Source organism: Cygnus atratus, chromosome 17 (genome assembly GCF_013377495.2).
Source record: "Cygnus atratus isolate AKBS03 ecotype Queensland, Australia chromosome 17, CAtr_DNAZoo_HiC_assembly, whole genome shotgun sequence".
Classification (NCBI taxonomy): domain Eukaryota; kingdom Metazoa; phylum Chordata; class Aves; order Anseriformes; family Anatidae; genus Cygnus; species Cygnus atratus.
Window position 1 is genome coordinate 8,156,037 of NC_066378.1, and position 26,795 is coordinate 8,182,831.

General features: G+C 46.5%; 1 protein-coding gene across 5 annotated transcripts in view; it reads right to left on the bottom strand.

Moving 5' to 3' along the window:
• The window catches only part of FBRSL1 (fibrosin like 1), a 518,137-nt gene that overhangs the window by 380,318 nt on the left and 111,024 nt on the right, over nt 1–26,795 (bottom strand). For all 5 annotated transcript variants that reach the window (XM_050714124.1, XM_050714121.1, XM_050714123.1 and 2 more), the window contains exon 2: nt 209–409. In XM_050714124.1, coding sequence (XP_050570081.1) covers nt 209–409 — 201 coding nt within the window. The remainder of the gene's footprint in view (nt 1–208; nt 410–26,795) is intronic.

Consider the following 26,795-nt stretch of genomic DNA (forward strand, 5'->3'; position numbering starts at 1 on the left):
AAACCTATAGTGTGAATTACTGCACTTTCTCAAAGTTGCACGATACAAGGGAGGTCTGCTCCTTCCTTCCCACATCACACAGCACACCTGGGTTACCAGTGGTACCAGAGAAGCCATTTACATTAACAACCCCAGCCTATGAGCAGGACAACATTTCAATGGCCACTGCCACGACGCAGTCACTTTAGATGAGAAATGATTCCCCTACCTGTTTGGTTAGCTTCAAAGGGAGTTTCTTCTTCACCCGTTCTTTGCCTCTTTCTGCCTCTCTCTCAGAGCTCCCAGCGTCATTATTATGGCCATTTTCACTCGGCTCAGCAGACACACAGTTTTCAGATTCTCTAGGTTTCTTTCCTGGATGCCTCTCCCATTTCTCCTTCCGCTCCTGAGGCTTTAGTGACATGTCCTTCTGCAAAGAAGAAAGAAAATAGTACGTCCTTTAAATTTGTTAAGACTTCTTTTAAGCATTAAGCAATATAAATATTAAATAAAAACACAAACAAGACAGCATGTTCTTTCCAGAGATGACTTAAGATGAATAATTAGGTACACACGACGCAAACAGTAATTTTAGATTAGATTAGGATGAACACTCTGCAGGCTATCTGTTTGATTAATTTCAGAGATGCTGGAACTGGTTATGAAAATGAGTTTGCTTCAGATTAATTCAGGAACCATATGTCAATAGCACCTAAACAAATCAGCATCCTGAAGAACAGCATTTAACTCCGTTCATCTGAAAGAGAGATGGTTTTTATTTTGTTTTGTTTCTGATCTCAGAAAGTAGCATATCAGACCCCCCTTGGGCCTGACAGTCTCTAGTTCACAGCGTGTTCATATGGAGAAACACACTTTTAAAGCCTAACACACATTCAGTAAGCAAGCCAAGATCAATGCCATCTACACACATAACACAGGTTGAATACTTCTAAGTGTTAAGTGTCTGCCCTGAATCAGAGCTATAACACACAATCTGAACGCAAGTTAAAAGCTGGTCTGTCATGTCACGGTGATTAACACGAGGAAGTGAGATCAGAGAAGGGAATTACTATTGCTGTCCCTGGCATCTCTGAGAACTGTAAGCCGAACTCTCGGTGACAACTTATTGACCTCTCCCCCTAAACACATGGTACAGAAAAAGAGCTTAAGAAACAATATACCAAATCACTAAGACATGAGTTCATTACAGCTAGTTAAGATTTTCACTATGTCTTTTATTAACTGCTGAAGGGTCAAAATTAAGCCTTCTGGAATGCTTTGCAGACTCTATACCAATTAATTTTTTACGCAAGTTAACTGCATCAGATTAGGAAATACCTTCAAAAGCACTGCTGACCATGCCAAAACATGTCAGCTTCAGCCCGAGAAATGCTTCCAAATGTCTCGCCCCCCTTCTGACTGAATTATATCATTAGCATTGGTATCCTACACGAACAGAGCACACAACACAACCCGCTCATATTAACAAACACACCTTTGCTACTGCTAAAGAGCTCACAGAAATCATTAGCTCTCTAGCCTCCCAAAATCTAAAGCCCAACAAAAAAAGAAAATTGGGAATTGGGATGAAATGCCCTGCTGATTGCTCTAGATTACTTCCTCCCCCCCTCGTTTAATTAGTGAATTGACTGCCTTAGCGTGCAACATGCTGATTGCACTCCAAATCACTCACTGCTTCAAGCTGCCCTTCCTTGGGAAGCAAGATGATGCACTGACACTTTTAGGGTGGCAGAGACATTGGAACTTGAGTCACAGTGATCAACTATATAGAGTTGGTTTCCTATTCCAACCCAGGCCAAAAGACAATTAATTATCCAGCAGCCAGACAATCCCTACAGACCTCAGGCAGGGGTCCTCTGAGAGGCTGACAAGCAACTCTTAAAGCACACATACACACAGCAAGTTGGAAACAACAACAACAGAAACAAAACTGAGAGATACCACTTCCCACCCCCAAATTAAATTAAGTAGCACTGTCTCAGAGGCACAGAACAACAGAATACAGCTCAGCTTGCCAAATCCGTAACTAGTGAAAGAGCAAAAAAAAAAAAAAAAAAAAGATTTTCTGGCATTATTCACTGTGAATGATGAAATGAAGAATACCAATTAGCATGTAGTTGCTCGCTTTGGTTTTTAGTCTTAAGATAACACTCCACAGCAGCAGTCTGAGATGCCACTAAAAGAAGGTCACACCATCCTATTTGCTGAGAAGCTGCTGAGATAGAAATCAAAATGCTAAGATTTAGTAACTAATCAGAAACTAGCGCAATGGAAATGACATCTGCTAACTGATACTCAGCAAAACATTAGAAACAGAAGTCACCAAAAACGTGCACTTCTTCATAAAGCCAGCTGCAGCTGCAACGTGACGGCAGACGCAGGGAAGATGCTGCATGGAGCGGCACGGGCCCCAGTGAGGAAGAAAGGAGGCAGTGCTAAGTCAATGTCCCCACCTGAAAGCACCAGAAACTGAGGCAGTCCTGGCCCACCTGTCATGTTCACTTTCAAAGCTGCTCTCAAAGGCAGTAAACGGCAGTTTGGGTTTTAATTCCAGCTGGCTTCACATGGGGATTGAACTCCTCTGCATGCCTCAGGGAGTTCTCCCTCAGTACCACCCACAGCACGTTCACTGCAGGTTTTGTCAGACTCACTTTCCCTCAGAACTAGTCAAGAAAGCTGCATTTTTCCCCTTACTGAAACATACAAAATTCCATACCTCGAAATTTGGCTTTTTATCCCCATTTTGTTTTGAGATTTAAGGTTGCCTCATCACTGAGCTACTAGCAAAATTAATTCAGGGAGTACACTCCTAACTGGATCGACGCCAAGGAAATAACGCATTCACTTGCAATACCACTTGCATTCAAGAATCTCGAGCGCTTTCCAAGCAGCCATGAATTAAGACCCAGGCTCTGGTAGCCAAGGCTGCTGCTTGCCTACGGGATGAAGGCGGAGAGAGACATCCTCGGCTCTGCGGCACGTCTGGGGCCGCCGTGGGGAAGAAGCCAAGTTTCTCAGCCCTGTGACAAGGAAGATTATTCTATGGTCCCACTCCTCCTCACTCCAGCAGAAGATGCCGCTGACAGGGCTTCATTTTTTCTGGGAATGCAGGATGCTGAATTCAGCTGCTACTTACTGACCGAGGGCAACAGCAGGGCTGGTTTCTTTGCAGTGAAACACAGGCCTCTTTGCAGCCTCAGGCTGAGAGCAGGAGGGGGCTAATGGGGGCTCTGTTCTTGCCTCCTTTGTTTCCTTGTTTTATTTACTCTAGTAAAACAACCCTCCAGCAATTGCTCTTTTACTATAGTTTACGACCCCTGAGTTGGGGACCTCATTTAGCACAAGAGCTTACTATTTTTGGATGTGCTTGTGCATAGGCAATTTCTGGAAAATTTAAACGCATAAAGAATATACAGAACACTGCTGTGGTGAACATTTACTGGTGCATGTTGACTTCAATCCAGCAAGTCCAGCCCGCAGGTGAGTCTGGCCTTGTGGCAAACCGCTCCCCTGGAGCCTTCCCCTCAGATGCACAGACCTGCAGCTGGTTTTGCCCTTTGCACATCATATAAAACCTCGGGGATCCCCGGGGCTGTGCCTGAGGTCACAGCCCGAGGTCAGAAGGACTCCATCTCCAGCCGGGGGTTTCTGGCAGAGCTGGCCCCCTCAGCTTTCAGGACCCGTTTCTCCCCTGCGGCAGGGAAGGCTGGTGGATGCAGGCCCACTCCCTGTTCTCAGCTCCAGGAAGGAGACTGCCAAGTCTTGTTCCAAAATACACAAAACCATTTCACTCCTTACTAGTCGCTGCTCCTAGGGCTGTCTCCTACCTGTCCTCACTTAAAAATCTCTCTCACACCTTCCAGGGCAGGCTACAGCCTCTCCATCTGCAGCCCCTCGTCTGTCTGAGCCCCAGACTGCGAGCAGATGGCTCCAACTGGCTGCCTGCGTACAGAGGAGGAAGGATCGGGCCTTTCCCCAGAGCCTCCTTCCTGGCAGTTACCACACGAAGCACGCAGACTCTTATCACCCCATTTGTTTATTCGGATGTACAAATATCAAAGACCACGTCCAGCTGAAAATGTAACTGTGGTACCTCCTCCTACGCTGCCTGCGATACCTTGCACTTGTGTGGCCTTGCACCAAGAAAGGCCTCAGCATGGGCTGGCAACCCAAGCACGTTCACCAGATTCCATGACAGATTTTTACCACAATAAAATCTTGATAAATGCTTTTTCACTTCTATTTTGGCCCGGGCTAGTTACAGTTGTACAACTGCACCTCTGCTCGCAGTGGAGCGGGTGACATGCCTGACCAGACGGAAGGCTCCTTGCCCCAAGCCATTTCTGTCACCAGCACACAGCCGCCACCTCCAACAACACGCGAGGTGCGCAGCACTCGCTTTATAAGTAAAGCTATGAATAATGCGGGTGCACGTCCGTCGGCTTCGGAACGAGATTGTTCTTACCCCTCAAGTGCCACAGCAAGCGATTTCTGCGCAGTGGTCTCCATGTCATCTGTTTGATCAGGAAATAACCATCAGCCCTAGAGGACCCTGGCGCAAGCTCACACCCGCGGCTACCCGCTGGCTCCAGTTATCGCCGCGTGTTTGCTCAGCCCAGCTCAAGCTCTGCCTTAATCCTCTGAGTTTGCACAGCTATTTGAGATCTCAGAGAGCATGCAGGGGGAGGTTTGGGTTGTAAATACCTTTCAGAGAGAAGGAACACAAAGAACGTGAAAAAAAAGCGCAAAACCACACAGCTAGAAGAAAACCTCAAGTGTGCTGCTGCGGGGTGCAAAGGACAAAAATAACATCTACCATTAGTAAAATAACAACCCTCAGCCCTCAAGCATCACTTAGAAATGCAGCCCTGGTGTGAAACCAAGTCTGTTACAATCCCCTGTCTCCAAGGTCCATTGGACACTGCAAGGCTCACACAGGCAGCCAAGGACTGGTTACACTGCTCTGTTGCCAGGCTGCCTCTGCTGACTTTAAAAGATTATATGGGCTGTTTTCCCAGAAGGGAAACAGCCTCCAACTCTCTCTACAGCTACCTCACAGGCTGTTCATTCCAGCACTTATTCCTTAAGTTGGGGAGCATGAAATATCCCGCTGAACGTCAAACAGGAGAAGGATCCATGCAAAGGAAATACAAGAAAAGTGCTGTTGCTAAAGGTGCCCCCGCTTGTCCCTGCTTCTGCCTCCCGCTGCTCTCAGCAAAACTGCAATGGAAAAGCCCCCGAGGATCTGAGCACCATCTATCCTTATATTAACTTTAGCATGCAATTAGCAGTAGGGCTGTCAAGCACATTTGTTTAACAGTTCAGGGACAGATCGTGGCTCAGAGATCAACTGGAACAGATTTACTTTTAATTAGGGTTTTTGTTGGTGCCGGTTGGTTGTGTTGATTTTTTTTTTTAATATTCCTATTGACCTGGTACCCAGTTTATAGAACAGCACCACAGAAGCAAATGCTGCCTTAATAATCTTGTGCCTTCTACATAGAAAAAGTGCTTTACAGATACAGACAAGACCTCTACTAATAGAAATCTACTGTCCATTTTGTTGCATAGAGGTGACACAAGAGACAGTAACTTAAAAGGCAAGGTAATACTGGAGATGTACATGAGAAAGATTCAGGAATGAAGTGAACTTCAGAGAGAGAGAAACCACTCCAAGATCAGGATGTAGCACAAGAAAAGAGGAGTAACCAACAGGCGAATGAAATGAAGTGAATAAGAAGAAAACAGGGAGATATATGGGATTGGAAAAATGGTAACTGTACTAGTAGATGAATAGCAGGTAGGACCACCAAGATGACTGAAACTGAGCTTAGTGTGCTGAAAAAGGCAGGAAATAGGTGGAGACTGAAAGAGCAGCAGGAGCAGGCACAAATGGTGGGAGAAGAGGAGTCTGAGAGCTCTGCTTGGGCAGAGCTGGGGGTAAAAAGACTCTCTGGGGCAAAAAGACCCCGCTGAGGGGGGCAGAGGAGGCAGGCGCATGCCCACGGCTGCTGGCTGGAAGCGTGGCCCAACAGCTGGGGCAGCAGGCTACTGGCACCCCAGCCGTGAGGCTGCAGCTTTCCCAGAGAGGGAAGCTCTCACTTTTCCTGTAACATAATGCACGCTTGTTTGTTTTACTTTCCCACCCTCTCTTCTCTCCCACTGCGAGCTTCACTGAAAATGTAACTCAAGCCCCAAGCCTTTCAGCCAAAGCCACTGCAGCTTTTTTTTTTTTTTTTTTGAAAAGCAAAAACGTGTCTAGGTTTGAAGTGACTCTCTTGCTTTGACCCTACATTCAAGCAACACAATCAATATCAATTAAAATGATTGCAAATGAAATCCTTGCTTGTTTAACCTTAGACTGCAATTCTCCTTTCCTAACTGACACATTCCAGATGAGTTTGGGTCTTGCTTTTTAAAATGCATCACATTTGCTCTGACCCTGTCAAGTGTTTAGCTCAAGAATAAGATGACGTTTTGACAAGACAGCTTTGGAAATGTTAAGACATTTGAAGTTGCCACTGGTTTGCAGGTTTATGATACATGATTTAACTTTAAAATAAAAGCGGATGAACCAATAAACTCGGTGTAATTGAAACAGTCAAATTTATTACCAGCGGCTGCGTTCCTGTCACCTGTGAAGAGCTGAAGAGCAGTCTGCTGGCACTCTGCTAAATGACCACTTGTTATTGTCTCACAAGAATTAAGACCTTTGCTGCTAGACCTTGAAGACACTGTACCAAGTAAGGTACCGTGGACAAATGTTACTTCAAGCCAAAAATTACAGAAAGGAAGGTCAATGTCATTCTACTTCTAAATGCATTTCAAGCCACAACACTTTCACAAAGCTTTGTCTACTCTTTTTGCTTGCAGAAAACATTCTGGAACTGGTGTTTAACAGTAATTTATGGGAACAATAGAAGTAGGAAGGCACACAGCAAATACCTCATCTTTAGTAAGAGGTCAAGGAAATCTGCATGAATGTGAACATACGGCTGTCCATGTTTTCAGTATAAACCTTTCTCCACCATCACCCACTGGGGAGATAGATAAACAAAATCTACTGTTTTAAGCCACACTCTGCAAGTTCACCAGGCAGCAAGCCTTCGCGTTCTTCCTTCTCCAATTTCCTCTTTGGAGCCTGCGGGTGCCTCACTGCAGAGAATTGCACACATCTTCCTCACTACCTGCTAACAGACATACTGTACAGCTATTAAAACTCCCACAGGTGCTTGCTGTCCATCACAAAGGAAATGATCCCATTTTAAGCCATCAGTATTTCCTCTAGTGATGGCAGTAAATGCCCGACGAGTGCTCACAGAATTACTGTCAGCGGAAAGTGTGTCAGAGAGCAAGGGAGCTTAAATGATTGAAGGGAAGCTGGGGCACCATTTTCAGGTAGCTGAAATGAGGCATATTGCAAGCCCAGCCTCCCCAGCTTTCACAGCCTACAGGAGCGCTGAAAGGCACTGCTGTTCATGCTCTGCAAGGCCAACCCGCCCAGCTTCCACAGCAGATAAAAGTATGTTTAGGCTGAAGCTGCTTTCAGCCAGGAGTGTGAGCTCAGCCAGCCCGGTTTACGCAGCGTATGAAGAATTTGGAAAAGAGCTTGTGCTTATCTGACAGCACCTACTTGAGCTGATTCCAGCAGCATCGCCGGGGAGAGCGTGCCTCCTGCAGACCGACCGCACGAGAAGCGCCGCTCCTGCAGCCTGCCGTCACCTCGGTGAGCATCCTCCAGAAGGGGAGGAATCGGGGTGGCAGCACGCGATCGAGGTCCAGCATTTTGGGGAAAATAGAGTATTGTACTCGGGTGCAAATACTCAGAAGCACTGCTGGGCCCACACTGCTGACAGGCAGCAGTCGCGAGCTTGTTTAAAGAGCACAATATAAACACTTAATCTGAATTAATTCCCCCTCTGCCCAGATTATTGAAACAGGCATTCCTACCGAATTCAAACCGCTCCCCCTGAGTGACAGAATTAGGGCTTGAGCAGCCGCTCCTTTCTGCAGCCAGATGTGGCTGGTTCATCGCTCATTTCCAGCTTCACCAGGAAGGTAGCACAACCCCAAGCCTCCAGCCGCACCAAAGCTGCCAAAGGAGAAGGCATCAGGGTCCTACCAGCCCAGACTGGTACAGCAGATGGATGTTTCACCTGCACCAATTTTCAGCTAAACTTGTCAGAAAAAGCAGAAAGGCACTGTTGAGTTAGAGATACCTCCAGCCTATTTGTCCCTATGGACAAGAATACTTAGAAATACCAGCTCCCTAAAGTTAGGAACAAAACGAGACAACACAACTATTTCAAATTCTGCGGTGCAGGGGACATTGTGCTTCCCTGAGCTAAACCAACCTGACCCTGGGCAGACGGACGGGGCACATGGCTCATTTACCACCGCCGCTGCCTAAATTGGTGTCCTCAATCTATACCCCTGTGTTTGAGGCTTTCATCTTCATAGTGCAAAGTATCTAGCAACAACGTAACGACTGCATCGGCTACCATGTGAATAGCTTGGGGCTTAGAAATGGTAGCTGGACCCCTAGGTAGCTTGGTCATGAATTCATGAATCTCAGGCCTGTTTTCCTCAGTAATTCACAGGGGGTTCCACTCACTAAAAAAATGCAAAGCTTTCATTTATTTTCTGGGATTCCTAACTCAGCCACACGTGTAGTCTCCACTTACTTTTAGTGCACACTTCTAAAACACAGCCATGAAAAATGTACTGCTCTTCAGGCAGCAGCACGTAAGGAATTAAATGCTCCAGACAAATCTCCCACGGGATGACAGCCTCAAACGCATCCACTCTGCCAGCAGCTGTGGACGTTCTGAGGTTCTGCCTCCACCCTGCGCTCTGTTACCACCCCGAGGAAGCACACCGTTCCCAAGGACTCAGCAGAACAGAGGTATGGATGCTGGCTGGCTGCAGCCGAGCAGTTTGCAAGCTTAGCTTAAAGTGCAGGTTGACACAGTCTGCACAAAGGAGACGAACGCTCACAAATCCACTCCTGCCAGCTCTCCTGTAGGGGCGAGTCTCCAGAAGAAAAACCAGGCATATCCTGAATCCCTGGTGCTACATGATAAATTAATTCCTGTTCAAACACTATGACACTAGAGGCATTTTTACCAACTCTGCAGTTGCCCTCAGTGGTAGGCAACAATTTGCAGTTCAGCTGTCATGAGGTCTAGCATGTGTATTAAATAATTAGTCCTCTGGTAGTTTCTTTTGGCTGGGAAACAAATGAGAAGAAATATAAATGATCCAACAACAAGAAATATGTAGAAGCCAGCCACCTCTACAAACAGCTGCCCATAGTATATTACTTCAACCTAATGGGAAAACGCTGAGTGAGGTGACTTCTGGCACAAGAGAAATGCCTTGCTAAACGTCTAAATGTCACAGACACTAATAAAAAGTCCAGGACAGCGCATCTGCGCCTCTCTCGTCATCCTTGCTCTTCCTCAAACATGTCACTGGAGAAATGTATTTTGCAACAGAGGACTGCAGCTGTCAGTCTCGCCAGCAGCTATGTTCTCCTGCCTCGAGTGGCTTAGCACACCACGTGCTCGCGAGCAGCTAATCTATAACTGGTTTGCTAGAACAAACAATAAGCAACCAAATGTTTCCATATATCCTTAGGGCTTCGTAGAATCGCTCCAAACATTCTGGTATCAGTGTCAGGAGCGAGGTATTCATTTATATCCTAGGCAATCGCTGAGAAAGGGGAAACACAGTATATAGCAGGCAATTTTGATGTATTCTGTGTTATAAAACATTTTTCAGACAGAGAGCTCAAAGGTCATTAATAGATTTTCATATGTTTACAGACAGCAGCAATTTCAAGCTCTGTAATTTTAAAACTGCATGTCAGTCTCTCAACTTCCAGCTGTTATTTCAACATTAGATAATGAACACGATGCAAAGGTTACACAATCACTTGAACCAGCTTATGCTGTAGATCCAGTCAGACAAATCATTATTAAATTCTAATTACACATATATTATTTTACAGCTCTTATTAGAACAGCAAGGAAAATCCTCTTTTTATAAAGAGATCAACAGTTTAGAAAAAGAGGCCAGAAAGGCTATTCTTTTAACGTGTCAGGGTTGCTCTTCTCAATCCCTCCATCCCCTAAACCCCTGATTTGTAACAGTCACAGGGACAAAGCTGCACCTGGTTACAGCAACCAGTGGTGCTCAGCCAGCCACCAGCCCGCAGCTTGCTCAAGTGCTTTACAGGCTCCGAATATACAGACACTGACGCCTACTTAAAATAACCATCTTTGATCAGAGGGGGGAAAAGGTGCTTAGTGGTTACCGTGTGTACTGGCTGAACATGCTCCTGTTTTTTCTTCAGACAGCTACTTTCAAACCAAAAAGGCACCCGCGAAAACTTCATTTTTCCCAAGGACCATGTTGTTATATGGCTGTACAATTGTCAGCTCTGTAATCCCCTGATCTGACCCTGTTATCACGCAGCCTAATGAACACCACCATCCAACTGCGGAGTGGTCTTAAGGAAATTCTGGAGGGTACTGACAGGCGTACCCCTTTACCAAAGGAGAAAACCAGCAAACTGGGGTTTGCTCTCACCTCTTTCCCTGCCCCCCTTTATTCCCAGGCGGCACAAAGTGTTACCCACTCTGGTTTATTCCGCCCAGAGCCAGCTATCAGTCACACAGCATGCAACTTCAATGGGAATCGAAGAATCGCATCCCCAAGACTCAGCTTTGAAGCAGGACAGACCAGCAACGTCCCTTTGTGCGAGTGGGATCTCCCGCGGTGACAGCAGCGCTGCCCTGGCATAGCGATGCCTCTCTAATCCCCAGCGCACCCTTAGCAAGCAATGAATTTCACACTGGGAAATTCCTTGCTTTGACATTAAATAATTCCAGCTGGGATTTTCAAAGGATAAGAGATAGGAGTCCAATCCCATCACATTTCAATAGGAAGCCCCTAAGGTTTATTTTATTTTGAAAAAGGAAACCCAGATTTCATTCTCATTTCCATCCCATTTTCCTCTGGGAAGTGAATGTGGAAGAAAGAAACAGAGGGCAAGAGCAATGCTAATGGCAGGGCAGGCTTACAGACTGACAAACGGCAGCGCCAGCTCCTGGGTACCTCAGCTGGCAGCACGTGATACAAGAAGGAGCAGACAAATCAGCGTATTCATTCATCCGTGCTTCTGCCAGAGCTGAGGAGTAGTACTTCTGCTGGGTTAGTCTCACTTGCCACCAAGGAAGAAGTTCCCAAGCAAACACTCCACCAGGAGGTAGACAATTAAAGCTCAAGAGGGAGCAAAAGCAGCAAGCTGTGGAGAGGAGAGCACCTGCAGAAGGGAATTGCGCTCCACTTGTCCGAGCACATAATGTAAAGCCTAGGGGCAGGTGGAGCTGGGGGGCAATAACCCCTGAGGAAGAAGATGACACAGAGAGGTGCCGTCACCTCCTCCTGCTCTCACATAACCCAAAGCACAGGGTGCAAGTTTTTGCCTGCTTTGTCTCTCTTTCCATTATGTTTAGAGGACTTTGCTTCTTTCTCCCTATCCAAGTGGTGCTAAAGAGGGCCTCTGTGCCATCACCTTCCCTTCCTCAGCCCCTGGGAACTGACTTTTGCTCACTGCTTAGTTCTCAGGTCCAGAAACCTGTCAGCATTTCGGGTTCCTCAGAGCAGATCTCGAAGGCTGGTTGGTTTGTAGGATCCGTTTTCCTCCTGCCTGTAACAAGGCCTTGCCAGTCAGAGACAAGAGAAAGGGGCATTCACGTAAAGTTTTCCATTTGCTGCCAGCGCTCAATTTTGAAATGCAACAGGGAATTCAAACATGATACAGAGCAGCAACTTCCATCACTGCTAACCCACTCAAATTAGTTAAGAGCCCTTGTACATCTCACGATTCGTGGCTCCGAGGGTATAACTTGGCTTCTCATTTACTGCTCACAGCACCTTGTCGATGGCACGCATCACGGAGCGAGAAATACAGATGTAGCACGCAGCGTTTAGTTGTTCAAGTGGGCATAGCCCTCTGGCAAGAGCTGAAACACCAGTCCGCGTGAGCAGGGTTAGAAGAGAACAGATGAAACCAGAGACACTGGAGAAGAGCCCGCATGGAAACAGGGCTTCCTGTGATTACTTCTGTCTCGCAGCTCTTAATAAGCCGCCTCACAGCTGACACCTCCACCAGCTATCTGCTTCCTCGTGTAGATAACCAGAAACAGAAGAGCTGACGTGGCGATGGTGTTGTACACGTGCTATGTAACATCTCGCTGCTAGAGCGGCGCGAGCAAAGCACCAGCACGTCCCGCATCCTGGGCTCCGACACCAGTTCTCAGCGTGACCATACGAGAGACAGCCACTTAAAAAATTTAGTTTGAAGTGCTCATAAAACCAGGTAACAGCTGCAGCACGCCTCTCGGAGGTGTGATGATACAAAGAACTTTCCAGATGAGGGAGAGCCGCAGCGGCATCTCCCAAGCAGAGCTGGTACCAAGGCTAAATCCCCTGTCACCGCTGCCCTCGAGCCCCCCGGGGCCCACCGGCTCCGGCAGCAGCAGGGTGTCACCCCGGGCGAGCAGGGAGGACAGGCAGGATGTGCTGGGCGACCTCCATCTCGGGAGGCTGTCGCTAAGCAACCAGGGCCTCCGCTACCCGCAGCATCCTCCGCTCTGCTCCGCTCCCTGCCACCGTGCCCAACTGCTCGCTCGGAGCCCTCAAAACCCGGTGTGAAGAGCAGCTCTCGCCAGGGGACTCGGGGAGCACCGACAGTGAAGACTGCAGATAAATATATCAACAATACCATGTTTCAGAAGAAGATATAAGGGCAGAAGGGGGAAATTTTATGCATCGGACCAGAAGTACTCAGCAAAGCAGAACCGACTTTAAAATGCGGGAGATTCCAGGTACTGTTTTTGCAGGGCAGGATACGGATTTCCAAGGTCCCCACCGTGACTGAGGAGTTATAACTGTGAAGTCTCCAGTTTGGGCAGGACCACAGAAGCAGGTGACCCCTGAGACCAGCACCCTTTCTGCAGCGACGAAAGAGCAAATGCCTTCCCAAACCCTACAGATACAGGCTGCCAGTATAGAGGCCATAAAAACAGAAAGACCAGGTTAAAGTTTGAGCCATCCCACTGAAGGCAGCGACCTGCAGAGCACACAGCCACGTTAATTACCGTGTGCTTAACTACAGCTCTCCTCTCTCTCCACACTGAGTACATTTCCCATCCACACGTTATTCTGTTACTGATGTTGATGAGGTTTGCAGCTCTCAAATCCCAATAGGGAACGCCTTCCTCTAGCAAAGAAAAAAAAAAAAGCATCTTGAGAAGGTGAGGGAAAGTTCCTTCATAATTTAAAAATAACTCTGCTGCTTGGTTGTTATCAAGCCTTTTTCATTAGCAATTCTTAAAGCACGATGCTTTGAGAATCAGCATTTTGACCCCCCAATTTTACAGGATGAGGAATGAACAAATACAAAGCCACTTGTCCCAAATCTTCCACAAGTCCTCTGGCAAATTTAGGAGGAGATTCTACATCTCCCAGGCCCTGGGCCACAGTGCTCCAAGAGAACGAACACAACGACAGAAATCTCCTGACGCTAGAAAGGATTTAACCCTGGTGGTAGATGTAATATTTTTTTCTTGGATACACAATAAATGCAAATGCAGCTATTAGCTACATAGGAGGCAACAGGTGGGATTTGTCCGGCTTCAACCTCACATCCTTTTGAGTGTCTTAGATAAAAACCAGCTTGAGAATACCAGAGACAACACGATCAATACATTAAGTCAAGCTGTTTGTTACCAGAAGAGTAGAACTGGCAGCTCTTCTTGGCTCCTGAAATATGACACATAACCTGGCCTTTCTAATGCGCTGCTTTGGATGGCACCCAAATCCAGCACCATCTGGCCAGCATGCGCGTATGTGTACAAAGAGGACAGAAGAGGCTCCTGGCTGACAGATAAAGTGACATATCAGTGCAGCGACACGGACTTCAAATCTCTTCAGAGGCTGCAAAGCCAGCTACGCGCCGTGGAAACAGGCGGCCAGCTAAGTGACTTCAGGGCACGGCGGGCTGAGAGCTTCTTGTCCACGAGAGAGCTGGGTAAACATTTGTTTTGTTTGTAGAAACCATTAGCAATGCCACAGAAATATGCAAAATTATTTTCCTGGGGTAGGTTCAAAGCAGAGGGTATCGCATTTCCTTCCCTGCCCAAAAGCTAATCCCTACATTCAAAAGCCTGAATTTTCCACTTCTGTTTTTACATTCAGCCTTGCATGACGCCCTCCCGGCATCACCCGGCAGTCAAAACCAACATGTTATTCCATGGCTTAGAGCCTCTTAAAGCTCGGCCTCCCAGCTACGGCACAGGCCGCTCCTTCCTCCTCTCCTGCCACCAGGACGCCACTCGCGGATTCTTCTCAATTCCGTTTCGAGCACTGCAGCGATGATTTGGCAGCAAGGAAATGAGAACATTAGGTAACAGCAGGAATAGCGAGCTGTCCCAGAGAACAAGCGGGGTGTCTCCTATCACATCTAGCATCCCGTTCTGCGTTCACTCCATGGTTTTGTTCAGCTGTTAACTCCACTGAGGTACAGAGAGTCACACGGGTGGAAAAGAGAGAACAAGCTTTAACTCAGTTTATGCCAACTGGGAAAAAAAAAATTACACAGAAATCACCAGGAATCTGATGAGAGCTATTGCGGCTTAAGAAAACACATACCCACCTATCCACCTTGCCTTCCTCCTGAAGGCTGGCGTGCCCAAGGCAGAAGTGAACATATGCTAGCCTGATACGATCACACGATGGCTCCTATGGGAATGTCCACTCAATACCAAAACCCAGCTGTGTCAAGGTTGGGGGGTTAGAAGGAGCTTTAAAATCGTGTCTGTCATTTGGAGGAACCCATCCCCAAGAATGGGATCAAAGGCTCCCAGGCACCATTTTCAATTCTTTCAGTTGAGGGGTGAAGGCATCGACTGTTGTTCATGTGCCTTTCCTCTCTGCTGAGCTGCTCGGCAGCATCGCACAAGTCCTTCGTGCTGCTCCCTACCTGGCTTTACAGCATGTCAAAAGGAAAACACTGCAGATAAACCACCGGCGGTTTTCAATCAAGTTTTTAACCAAGCGAAGCAGAAAGTCACTGCCTCTACACACAGAGGGCATTTGACCAAGAAAATTCAAGTGAATGGGAATCTTTGACAAAGGACAGAATCTCTGGGAACTCTGCAGATTAGAGCATCCTTTTTGTTGTTGTTTAGCATTAACTATCTTCTGTTATTGCTACAGGTTGCACATTTATTGCGCCTTCTACAAAGATGCCACTAGGAAAATTTTCATCCTTGTTTTCAATTCCCTTAAGAGCCCATCATGAAGGCTTTGTGATTGTTAAAACATTGGAAGTTCACTAGGTGCCAATACCAATTATTTCTATTACAAACCACAAAGAATTAACCTTATTTTCTTTTCTTTGTATCTCAGCAGTTCAGGTGTACAAATAAATAAATACACAGTCAACAAACAACTAATGAGCTCTTATAGAAATGGCCTTAAGGTTCACAGGTCAAACTTAACAGAGGAGTCAGGAGTTTGGGAGTTAAATATCAAGACCAGAACAAGGGGCTAAGTTATTAACAAATCCAGCAATTGTAAAACAAATGGCAAGAGAAGTGTTTAAATACTTTTAAAACCCTTGTACTGTAGACAAAGCACTCAATCCTTGTTCTGAGCCTGACCCACTTTTCATTCAGAGGGATCAGCTTGCCTTACAAAACGAGCCAACTATCCTTTCCTTGGTTTTGCAGGTGCTAAAGCTCCAAGCAGGAGCCACAAGAGGCACAGAGCATCCTCTCCGAGGCCAGAGGCATGGGGACAGCTGCGGAGACGGCCCCGCTGCTGCCTGCTGCAAGGCTCCTTCGGGCATCCGCTGCCAGCATTGTCCTCAGCTTGCTACTTCCCCTTATCTAATCTTACTTCTTGGTACTTCACAGTATCACAGGTTTGGCATTTTAAGCATTTGAAGGAAAAAAAGGAGACTGCAGAAGCCGCGAGGAAGATTAGGGTTAAGGCACTGACTGTCTTTGCTGGCCAGGGGCAGGTGCTGGTGCGAGGGCTACCGTTACTGAGTGGCAGACGGGGACCCCATCCCCGCTCCTGGTCCCACCTGTGCCTCGATGGGCTGCTGGTCACCTTCCTCCTCCCTCCCTCCGGAGCAGTGCTGGGCCAGTTCAGCGGGCTGCCACAGAGGTGGCAGCCCTGACATGAGGCTGGGAGCACAAAGGCAGAAGCTGAGGGCAAGGTGCTTCCGCCAGTGGTCACTGAAAAGTCTTCCAAGAAATGATAACCCGAACCCTAGCTGAGACGCAGCGTGATAAAGGAACGGAGAGACAGAAGACAAAGGGGAACTGTAAAAGAAAGACAAAGTCCTTCTCCCTTTAGCACGGCAAAACAAAAAGAATTAAAAAAAATAAATTAGCATTTTAAGAGAATGCAAAGGATCTATGAGGAAAAAACAACACTAAACTCTACTCCAGTTTTGCACTTCTAAAATATGACAAATATATTTGTTAAACGTCACTCAGGCTCAGATGCACGTATAATCTCCTGATATATTCAACTTACAGGACAATCACAAAGCCCCTTACTTGCCTTAAACCAACCCCTACCCACATACTTTACTTTTGTGCAGCGAAACAATGCACTCCAGTAATAAAATCCATTTTAAAATCCAGTGTTATCAATGAAATAGCAATTCCCAGGACCTAGTTTCACTTTGTGCTTCTGAAGAACCACTTGTTCTTCAGGGCACTCCTGTTATTTGACATACCTTCCTCGGCTGGTCTCCCTGTCCTTTTCTATTTACTGGATTACAAACATTTTGGAGGCTTGGAAAGCACAGTCTTTAACATTTTATAGAAACATCTGCCAACAGAGCTGCTAAACACTCTTGTAAAAGAGACAGAGATGTTTATTTAGACATGCTGCTGACGTTTCCTGTTGCATTTTGATCCTGAGGCATATGCAGTCCTTCCAAACAATTTAGCGTGCGTGTACAGTGGAAGCACAGTTCTCAGAGAAGTACAGCTGAAAGTAATCGAGACTGAAATTTCAGGACCGTCACAGCAAAAACATTGCCAAAGCCCCTCCCAAGGCTCCAGGCAGAGCAAGCACCTAGCAAAAAAAAAAGCAGAACACACGATGCTTCTGGAGTACCAACGTTGGAAAGGCACAGCGGGGGACTCTCCAGGGCTTGTTTGGGATGGTTTCACGGGTGGCTGGAGCGACGCAGGTTTCACCATCAGACACTGCAGGGCTGTGATGCACAGTGGCTTCATTTCAGGCTGGCCAGTTCCTTGCCAGCCACCATGTGCCATGGCAGCAGCCTTCCTAACACAAGGTGCCAAAGTCAGGCAGGAAATCAGGTACACGCTCCCATGGCACCGCAGCAGCAGTGCAGATCCACGCACTGGGTGCTGCTCCCACGAGCCTGCCCCGTGCTGAGCTAGCTGGGTTATCCGCTTAGCTGTGAGTGTCGGTACTGAACGGTGCACAGGTGTGTCCTTAATGCTCCAGATCCGTGCTCTCAGGTAGATTTAATTACAGCGGCCCGAAGAGCTACCATCTGACTCCTCTCTGCCCTTCTGCTGGAATTTACCACTCCAAGTGCAGCTGACAGAAGAGAGCTTACCCAGCCCGCAGCCCCTGTCGTTCACAACTTCGTGGATTACTGTAAACTATCCACTGATCACAGCTAAATCACCTTCAGCTGCTGCAAAATCCCACTGGGATGATGAATCTGCATCCCTAGTCTCTCTGCCTTTGTTTCTTAGCTGTTAAAAAAGGAGTAACTCTTCACCACAACATTACAACCATTAGGTTGGGCTACAGAGTTTTCAGACAGGCTATACAAGCACTTAAGGAAGAGTGTGATTGATCCCACATCCAACGAACCACCGCCTCCCGCTATCAACCAGCACCGAATAACCTACGGCAGTCTGAAGGGAGGGGAGAATCCCAAACCCCACGGCGTGCTTCTGACATTTGATCCCTGGAAGCGAAGGATAATACTTTCAACAACAGATTATGAATCTGTGTATACAGAAAGGATTAATGCAGCTTGTTGGTTACAGAGATGAAGGAATATGAAAAAAAATAAAATAAAAAGGAGAACTGTGAATTAAAGCTAACCACACGAAAATTAAGGGGTTTATTAAGGGCTATAGACCTAACAAACCAAGGAAGTAAAAATACGTGTATGCAGCAGAGGAAGGGAAAATCATCCACTTCGGCTGAATTTACTCAGTGTGGATTGCCCTCTCCTCCCCGAAGAATGCTTTTGCAGAATTAGCTGCTTTACTTCATATTTGGGTTTAGAACACAGCAAGGAAACAGAATTTCACTGCCTTAAGACCCCTGTAACCTCCTCACAGGGGAAAAATGGATCTTTGCCTGTAAAGCTCGATCCTGCATGGTAATGGCTGTGCCACAGATAGTTTTTTCTTCTGATGCATGTTTTAAGTTATTTGTGTAAATAACCATGCTGGTTACTCCCATCTGGTTTCCACAGCGAAGCATTTTAACTGTGAAGAAAGTAAATGACAAAAACTGGTATATAGTGAAAAATGCATTTTCTGCAACTACTTGAATTTTCTTTCGCTTGAGCCTGCTTTAATAGTTCTGAGAATCTGCACATATTTGGGTAAAGCAAATTACTCCAATTAAAAAAAGAAAGGATGCTGCTATGATATAGAGACATTCTCTACATACTTGTAATTACTCTGAAAGAAGCAGATTTTTTGGATTCTTCTTTAGGGTCAAGAGGTTTCTAATTTCCGATAAAGGTCAAAGCATCTCATTCAGATGAAATGAAGCTCCACAAGAGTTTGAAAAAGGTCACCAAATCCAAATTCTCTCATATTCCTTAAATAAACTTTTAAATAAATGAGCCTTTGCTCAAGTGCTGAGGATATTTAAGGACACCGCGGTAAAACGTATATACTGATTTCCAGTCATTCTTACCAGAGAGAGCTTGTATTAAGTGGCTACAAATCTGAATAAGAAACTTCTATCCGTGCAACTTCTTCCAAGTGCCTTTTATGAGGTGGGAAGAGGGTGTACTGATAAAAGGCCTATACACAAAACTCAAGGTCAGAATCTCTTCGTAACAGATCAAATGGATTAACTCATAAATTAGCACACACTCAGAGATGCACATAGTTAACTAAACAGTAAACACTGCTTTAGAAGCAGGAAAACCCGATGAACTCACCTTCACATCTATCTGTTAAGATATACGACTACATTTTCTGTTCTAATCACAGACACCACTCCTAAGAGACAAACCCACAGTGTAAGTAATCTGTTAAACGAACGCGTACATATCCAACTTGAGGATGCACAGGACTCAAGTTTGTTCCTTCCAACAACCACAAGGATGCAAGCGGATATTTTGTTCCAGGAACATAGATCCTCTGCTCCATCTGGAAGCCCTCCCTGATGGGGAAGAAAATCCAGGTAGGTCTGTTCCTACAGATTACCAAAACACATCTGAAACAACCTTTTGGGCCACAGAGACTTGCCCAAACTAAGAGCAACATGTACACATGATTAGCTCAGAAATTAGTCATATTAACAGGTTAAAAACATGACCAACCATCCAAACAGCTTCCTGCTACTCCGATCCCAGCACAGAGCGCTGAGCCAACCAGTCACAGAACTGCAGCTACAAGTTGCTAACAAGCACCTTCCAAAAGCTGCTTTTCTTCTTCGTTCTCCAGCACTGTTTGGATTCATACCACAAGGTTAATTTGCCAAGTGACAAAAAGAGTCAGAGGCATCCCCAAAATAGGTCCAAAATCACCTCCCTGGCAGCAGGGGGTAGTTGTATTCCAGAATTTCTGACAAGTTCCTCAGTCACTCAGTCCAACATAACTTCCTTGCCTGCTTTCCCTCACCTTGCTGCTTGCTCCCCGTAGTATTTCATCTGGGAACTTTCCCTAATACGGAAATGCATGATTTGAGGCTGCCTGCACAGTCCTTGCACAATCTCAGTCTCCAGTCAAGGTAAGAATGAGTAAGAAAGGAAGAAGAATGGGTAAGAAAGGAAGAGCCAAGAAGCGAATATAGACATTGGAAAGGGAATAGTAAAGATCCTTTTTCAATAAAGGTCATTTTCCAAATAGTAAGCACGGGCTAGGCAGGGATGTCTTTCTTTTGAGGGCAGTACAGGAGTTCGAAGCTTCCTCACCCCCAGCTTCCATGCATGCAGCAGAAGAGCGGTGGGGACCCCCCAGCCCAGCACCAGGACGGACACACAGCTCTGTAGCACCCAGGACCCTCCATTCAACTCTGCAACGTGAGGCTCCAGCACCCCCCAGCCCCAGACGCACTCCCCAGTATAAATCGTTTCAGCCACTATTCAAACACCTTCCTCTGAAATCCCTTCCAAGAACTCAGAACCAGAAAGCCCCAAGCAGTCTCTCAGATAACAGGCTCGTTTCAAAGAGCAGACAGAAGCGCCAGCTACCTGCCAGCTGAATTATTTAGGAGCCACGTGCGTGGGACTTTGAGGCGCTCCTCACCGCTGCTGGTACAGTCCCTTCACCTCCAGACAGACAGCTCGGTGTCTGGCTCAGACTGACGTGCAAATAAAAAGACCCCTTTGTGCTAGAACAGAGGCTCTCTCATGTGGCCAAACTCATGAGCTAAAGAACAGAAATACAATACTATATATAAAAACCAGGATCGTACAAACACCATTACAGACTCATGATGAGAGGCTGTGCTTCCTTCCATAGCAAATTACATATACAACCCCTAACAACTGCTTAATTTGTCTCCCACCTTCCTCCTCTCCCTCCCTTTATTTTTAATTTTTGGCAAACTTAGAGCTTATAAAGACAAGTGCTTCAGAATGGGTCGGAGCTTCCCCCAGACAGACAAGTTCCCCCGCTAAGCCCTATTAAAACACACGCTCTAATTCAGCCTTTGCTTGAGGAAGGTTTCTGACTACCAGATAAGCCACACATCATTTCTGTAAAATGGACAAAAATCCACCACGAATTAGTATAAAACCAAACTCATTTCCTCTTCAGGCTTGGGCCAAGATTTGAATCAAGGTCTCAGGTGGTAAAAAGACTACAGCATTATAAATCATTTCTGGCTACTTATTTGCCTTACTTGCGTATTTTTACACTTATCTGAAATCCACATATGTGTAACATTAAAAAAAATGGTGGGGTATTTCAGATTATAGCTTAAGAGACAATAGCAAACGGTTACTTCGAAGGTCTGTGAATTGAAACTTTTGTTCTGTGTGCATTCATCAGCAGATTTGTTAAAAAAATAAAAAAAATGAAATGAATTTAATCACTGCAACCTTGATTCACCTCTCAGCTGCATAACACAAAGGTTGCCATGATTCTGTATTTCTGGGACTTAAACACCTTAAAATCCCTGGATAAGAGTTAACACCCTTTTATTTCACTAACTGAACTAGTAATTTGACTAAGGAAATAGCTTCACGTTTATACCAGTTAGGTGTATGGAAGTGAGGGCACTTAAATATCAGCAAGTCTTTTTTTATTTTGTAGGCTAGAAGTTACCCAGGACATGCAACTGGTAATCAGTTTCAACACATTTATCACTTCAGGTACAAATCTCGTAGCTGTCATTTAACCTTTCTGATGGGAAAACTGAATCAAACACAGTCAGACTTCAGAAGCAGTTAGCGGCAAGGTCAAAAATGGAATCAGAGTTTCCAGTGATCCCACCTTTACGTCTTGTTTCTTGGGGCATAATCCTTCCAGAAATGTGAGCCGTGTGAGAACCACTACCTTATGAGAGGTGAGCACCACCCGCACCAAAACCCAGCGGCTGTTCTGCCTGGAGGAAGCCACTCGAGTCAGGAAAAAGTTTAAAAGCACTACTTTGAGGATCCAAGAAGCCCCAGCCATGGATCAGATCCTTCCCGTGGAAGATGGCAGCAACAACGCGCGCACTTCATGAGACAGGGTGGGAAAGGAAAAATCAAATATCGACGTAGGCCAAAGATCTCTCTGCAAGCTCAGTGTTTCTCAAGCTGTCAGTAATGAGGCTGCTGCTGTCACTTACCCACTCAGTCACTCTCTCCCATCAGACACTGATAGCACGCCTGTCACAGCCGCAGCGATGCCGGAGTCAGAGATGACAAATCGCAGGGAAGACGTGTCAACACAATCAACTGGCCTGAAGACAGACAGCTGGTGCGCAAATTCCACCACAGACAATATCGCTTGTGAAATCATTCCAAGGCATTTTTAGCAATTGCAAGCTCTCAACAACAGCCCCGGCTGCTAAAAATAGCCCGCCGAAGGCTCGCTCCAGCACTAATAACAGCACTGGCTGAATTTGAGTCATGCCCCACTTGGTGACATATAAGCAAAACAAGCACCAACCTCAGTGAAGCTGGAGGTTTGAACGCTCAGAGCCCTAGCAATTTTAATGCACCCCTATCACAGTGTTCTCTCCAGTCAGCTGCTAATGGAGTTCCCTGAAACGCCAGATCTAGAGACAGACAGACAGGGTCCTCCACCGCTAGGTAAAAAGTGAAGGCTCAGATAATTCTTCAGTACAAATATACATCAGCGTGGTTCAATACAAACCCTCCTCACCGCAAACAAAAGGGACCAATGCATCAAAGGTGCTAAACGTTTCCATCTCTCACATTTCTAAAGCTCCTACCGAGCATCCATCAGCTCACAGACCATAACCGCAATGTCCTGGAAAATAGAGCAAACCCTGCTTTCCCAGCGGTGCTGAATGCCGAGAAGCAGCATGACAGGGAAAGGGAGCTCCACTTCCCTTGGTATGCAACTAACCACAGAAGTGCACTTTTCCTAGCGAGGGCTGGAGCAGAACCTGCAAGCCGTAGCTGTTCAAGACCTCTGAGAACTGGGTAGAAAAATGCTGAGGGCACAAGTTGCTTTCATATCCAGATACCCAGCACTGATTCTTCAGGTTTAAATCAAGACAGAATTCATCTCCAGACTATTTTGAATATAAAAATATACTGCCTCCCAACTCCTCATTGCAGGTATGCTACCAAACCAACACAGACCACCAGACTTGTCTGGATTAATCCCAGACTGAACCACGGCCTCATGTTTAAAAGGTCGAATTTGGAGACACCCAGAGATGGAATCATCGTGATCCTTGATAAACTGCTACAGCGGTTAATTATTCATCCCGGTACAATTTTACAGCTTATCTCCAATCTAAATGTATCAGTGTTACAGCCTTCCAGCCGCTGGATCTTGTCACTGCTCCGACTGCCAGACGAAGAGCCCTCTATTACCACGCTGCTCTTCCCATACAGGTTGTTATAAATTGTAATCGTGTCACCCCTCAGCCTCCTACGATAAAATAGCCAGAGCTCCTGGAGTCCTTCCCTGCAAGACAGATTTTCCTATTCTTTAACAATTCCCATGACACTTTCCTGAAGTCCCTCCAACTTTTAAGCGTCCTTCCTGAACTTCAAGCACCAGGCTGGGATACCGCGTTCAAGTTGCACTCATGCCAATGCCCAACACAGGGCTACGTAACCACCTCAGACCTGCTCAGCCCAGCCTTCCCCTGTCCATACATTCAAGGATTAGATAATCCTGGGCACAGCTAGGCTGTGAAACCCCGATTCAGATGGTTATCCGTCCTGACACCCATGCCTCTTTCAGGCTCAGCCGTTTCTCAGGAGGCAGCTATCCACCCTCCATCTCCTCATTATACACCAAGGGCCCTCATTTCATCCCCAGAGCAGGGCGTTTTATTACGCCAGAACACGCTGTTCGCAAAGCAATCCCAGTCACTCCAGTCCTGTTCCTTATCTTGCACTCCACCTAATCTGTGTGTTATCTGAGGACTTTGAGTAATGGTGCTATTTTTTTTCCCCTGGGTCACTGATTAAAAGAAGTTAAACAGTGCCATGCTAAGGACCTAGTACAAACATACCTTCTGAAAGCTGATTCTTTTTTTGCCTGCCCTATTTTGAAACCTTCCTGCCTGACAGTTCAGAACCCAGTTCTCGTGCTGTTTCTATTAAATATCTGCATTAACAAAATAAGAAAGCTGGGACAAAACCACTCCACTTCAAAATGCATTCAATCAAATATCTGGGGCTTTCACAGCTGACTGCGAGAGACCTAGAAGAAAACTGCCGGCTACCAACTACCTTGCCATTAGCAGACAGCTTCGAGCTGATTTCAAGTGTCCAAGGGCCCCTCATCCAGCCGCCTGCTTTGCCACCTCCCCTGCAGAGCCCAGGGCTGCACGCGTGAGGCCAGGGGGGCTCAGGCAGCGTGGCCGGGTAGGAAGGGAGAGCTCCTGCTCCCCGAAGCAGCTGCTCGAGGTTGTGCTGAGTGGCCTTCTCCAGCCCAGACAAACATCCAGGGTTGTGCCTTTGAAGCGCAGAGCAGCTGGTCCTCGTAACTCTTCCCAGTGGGGTCCCCTAACGCTGGCGTGATAGAATTAGAGTGTCTGCAATGCGAGGAGATCCAAGCGTGGTGAGAACAATGCTCTCCAGATGAGCACGGCAGCACAGATACAAGGCTGTGCAAGATGTGCCCCACTGCTCACAGCTACCAGCCTCACCCTGCCTGCAGCTGTGCTGCACGACCTCGCTTTGCGGCACTACTGGAAGGAAATAAGATGTTTTTAGAGTATGCTTGCTGATTGCAAGGTATTTTCTGGGGTTATTCAGTAGTTCTTTCTGCATGTAACTGGACACTGCAAAAGGGAGCTTGCTCCTCTCGTGGAGAAGGGGCAGGACGTAATCCAGACAAGATGACAAGCAGCAGTGCTGGGCTGCACCCACTCCTCCACACCGACACAAAGGGATGGACCAGGAAACCAAGCAGCACCTCCACTTCCCACCAACCAGACCCCACGCTCCTCATTTCCTGCTTCCATCACATTTCTCTGTATTGAAATACCATAACTTCCAACTCTTCCTGCTGATCGTAGCCTCCTAGAAAAGCCACAGCCAGCACCACGTTTCCACAAGCCCTACCAGGGCTCCCAAAGGACAAGCTAACATGAGAAAAGGGATGGGGGGAATGCTCTGAAGAAATGGCACAATATCCAAACACACGCAGCTGAATCCTCTGGGTCTTAACTGAGTGTCTGTCCTCAGGACACAAGTGCCTGCCGCTGCACTGCTCCTCCCTCCTCCCCAGAGGGGACCACCTCCCGGCACTGCGCTCGCACAGCTCTGAAGTCGATGAAAATTTCTAGGCCAAGAGATACCATTTGTCTCTCAGATTGCAGCTAGCTCCCAATCAAAGCAAATTTTATTCTTTAAGAAGTGCTCCTGATGGCATAAAATCACATGTAGCTTAACCTTTAGAATAACTTTGATCTTGAACTACTCCAAACCTAAGATCTGGAAACCATGTACTCTAAATGCTGCTCAGGGGTCTAAACAGCCAGCGCGAGGAAAAATGTGAGCTGAAATGTATTTTTGCTGCCTCCGTGCATTGTGAAGAAAGATGCCTATTTTCTGCAGCAGTAAGACCTTTCTAAAAGGATTTCTGGTCTGCTGTGAAGTCTCACCTCCACACAAAGGCAGGGATGACTCAGGAGCGAGGCTCGTCCATCTTTGTCTTAGAGGGGTTTGTTCTTCCTCGTGTGACTGATGACCTAAAGTGGGGTCCCTGAATACTTACAGTTTGTAAGCCCATCTTCAACAGGTTTATACCAAAACATATAAACAACAACCTGATACAGCATCCAGCTGGAGAAATGTCGTGTCTTTCATGTCTGAAGTATTGCAGCATCTACTTAACATTGAAATAACATTGATGGATCCAGAGCACTGATGAAAACAAAAGCAACTTCACCTACAAAACACTGGGGATGTGACTGACTGGTTCTTGTCAGCGCTGAGATCCTCTGCTAAGGACAGAAATAAAGGCATACAAATTAAGTTTAACCAGATCACCTACTATTAGCTGAGTAACAGCTGTCTCTAACTCCCCAAAATTTAGAGAAATTAAATCCCCACTGAGATTAACCTTCCTGCTTCCCAGAACTTTATAAAGATAGCTCTGGCTAAACTTCTGGGGCAACAACCTGGAACTTCTCATGAGAGCAGCACGATAAAGCTGTTGGAAAATTCATGGTGGTGTAGGAAACCAACACAAAATGGCAGTCCTGCATCTTACACAGCAGAGAGAGCTGGAAGCACCTCATCCCCACCACTGAGCGTGTCCGGAGGTTGTAGGAGGGTTTTGCTTTTCTTTGTATTTGGCAGGAATGGCCTAGAGGAAACCAGCCTGCTTTGGCAAGCAGGTCCCAGCTGCTAACTCTACCCCAACATCCAGCCCCGAAAAACTGACAGCTCTCTCGTGTCAGTCCTGTACAACTCTGTAAGGAGTTTGCTCTCAGTGGCGACTTTTATTCTTACGTTTTCTCTGTCACTGCTGCCTGTGAACACCAAGGGAAGTACAGAGCAAATGTGGCCGTGTCGTTTTTCAGCGCCTTTGGTGTCACTGAAGTGACAAGCACCCGATCCCGCCTGACAGGAGCAGCCACAAGGACTCGTGAAGCGAGGCTGTGCTCCGGAGCAGGCAAACTTTCATTCCTGTTTGCTCCCGCAGCGGTTCTGAAAGCTGTACAGCTGCATGGCTGCACCACAAACACTCTGTTTAAGCTCTCCTGCAGCAATGATTTGACTCATCTCTGTAAAATGAGTTTCTGAGTATTTTCATGAGATGACTAATCACAAAAGCGATATAAATGAGCTTTCTCGATACCTGCCCATGTTT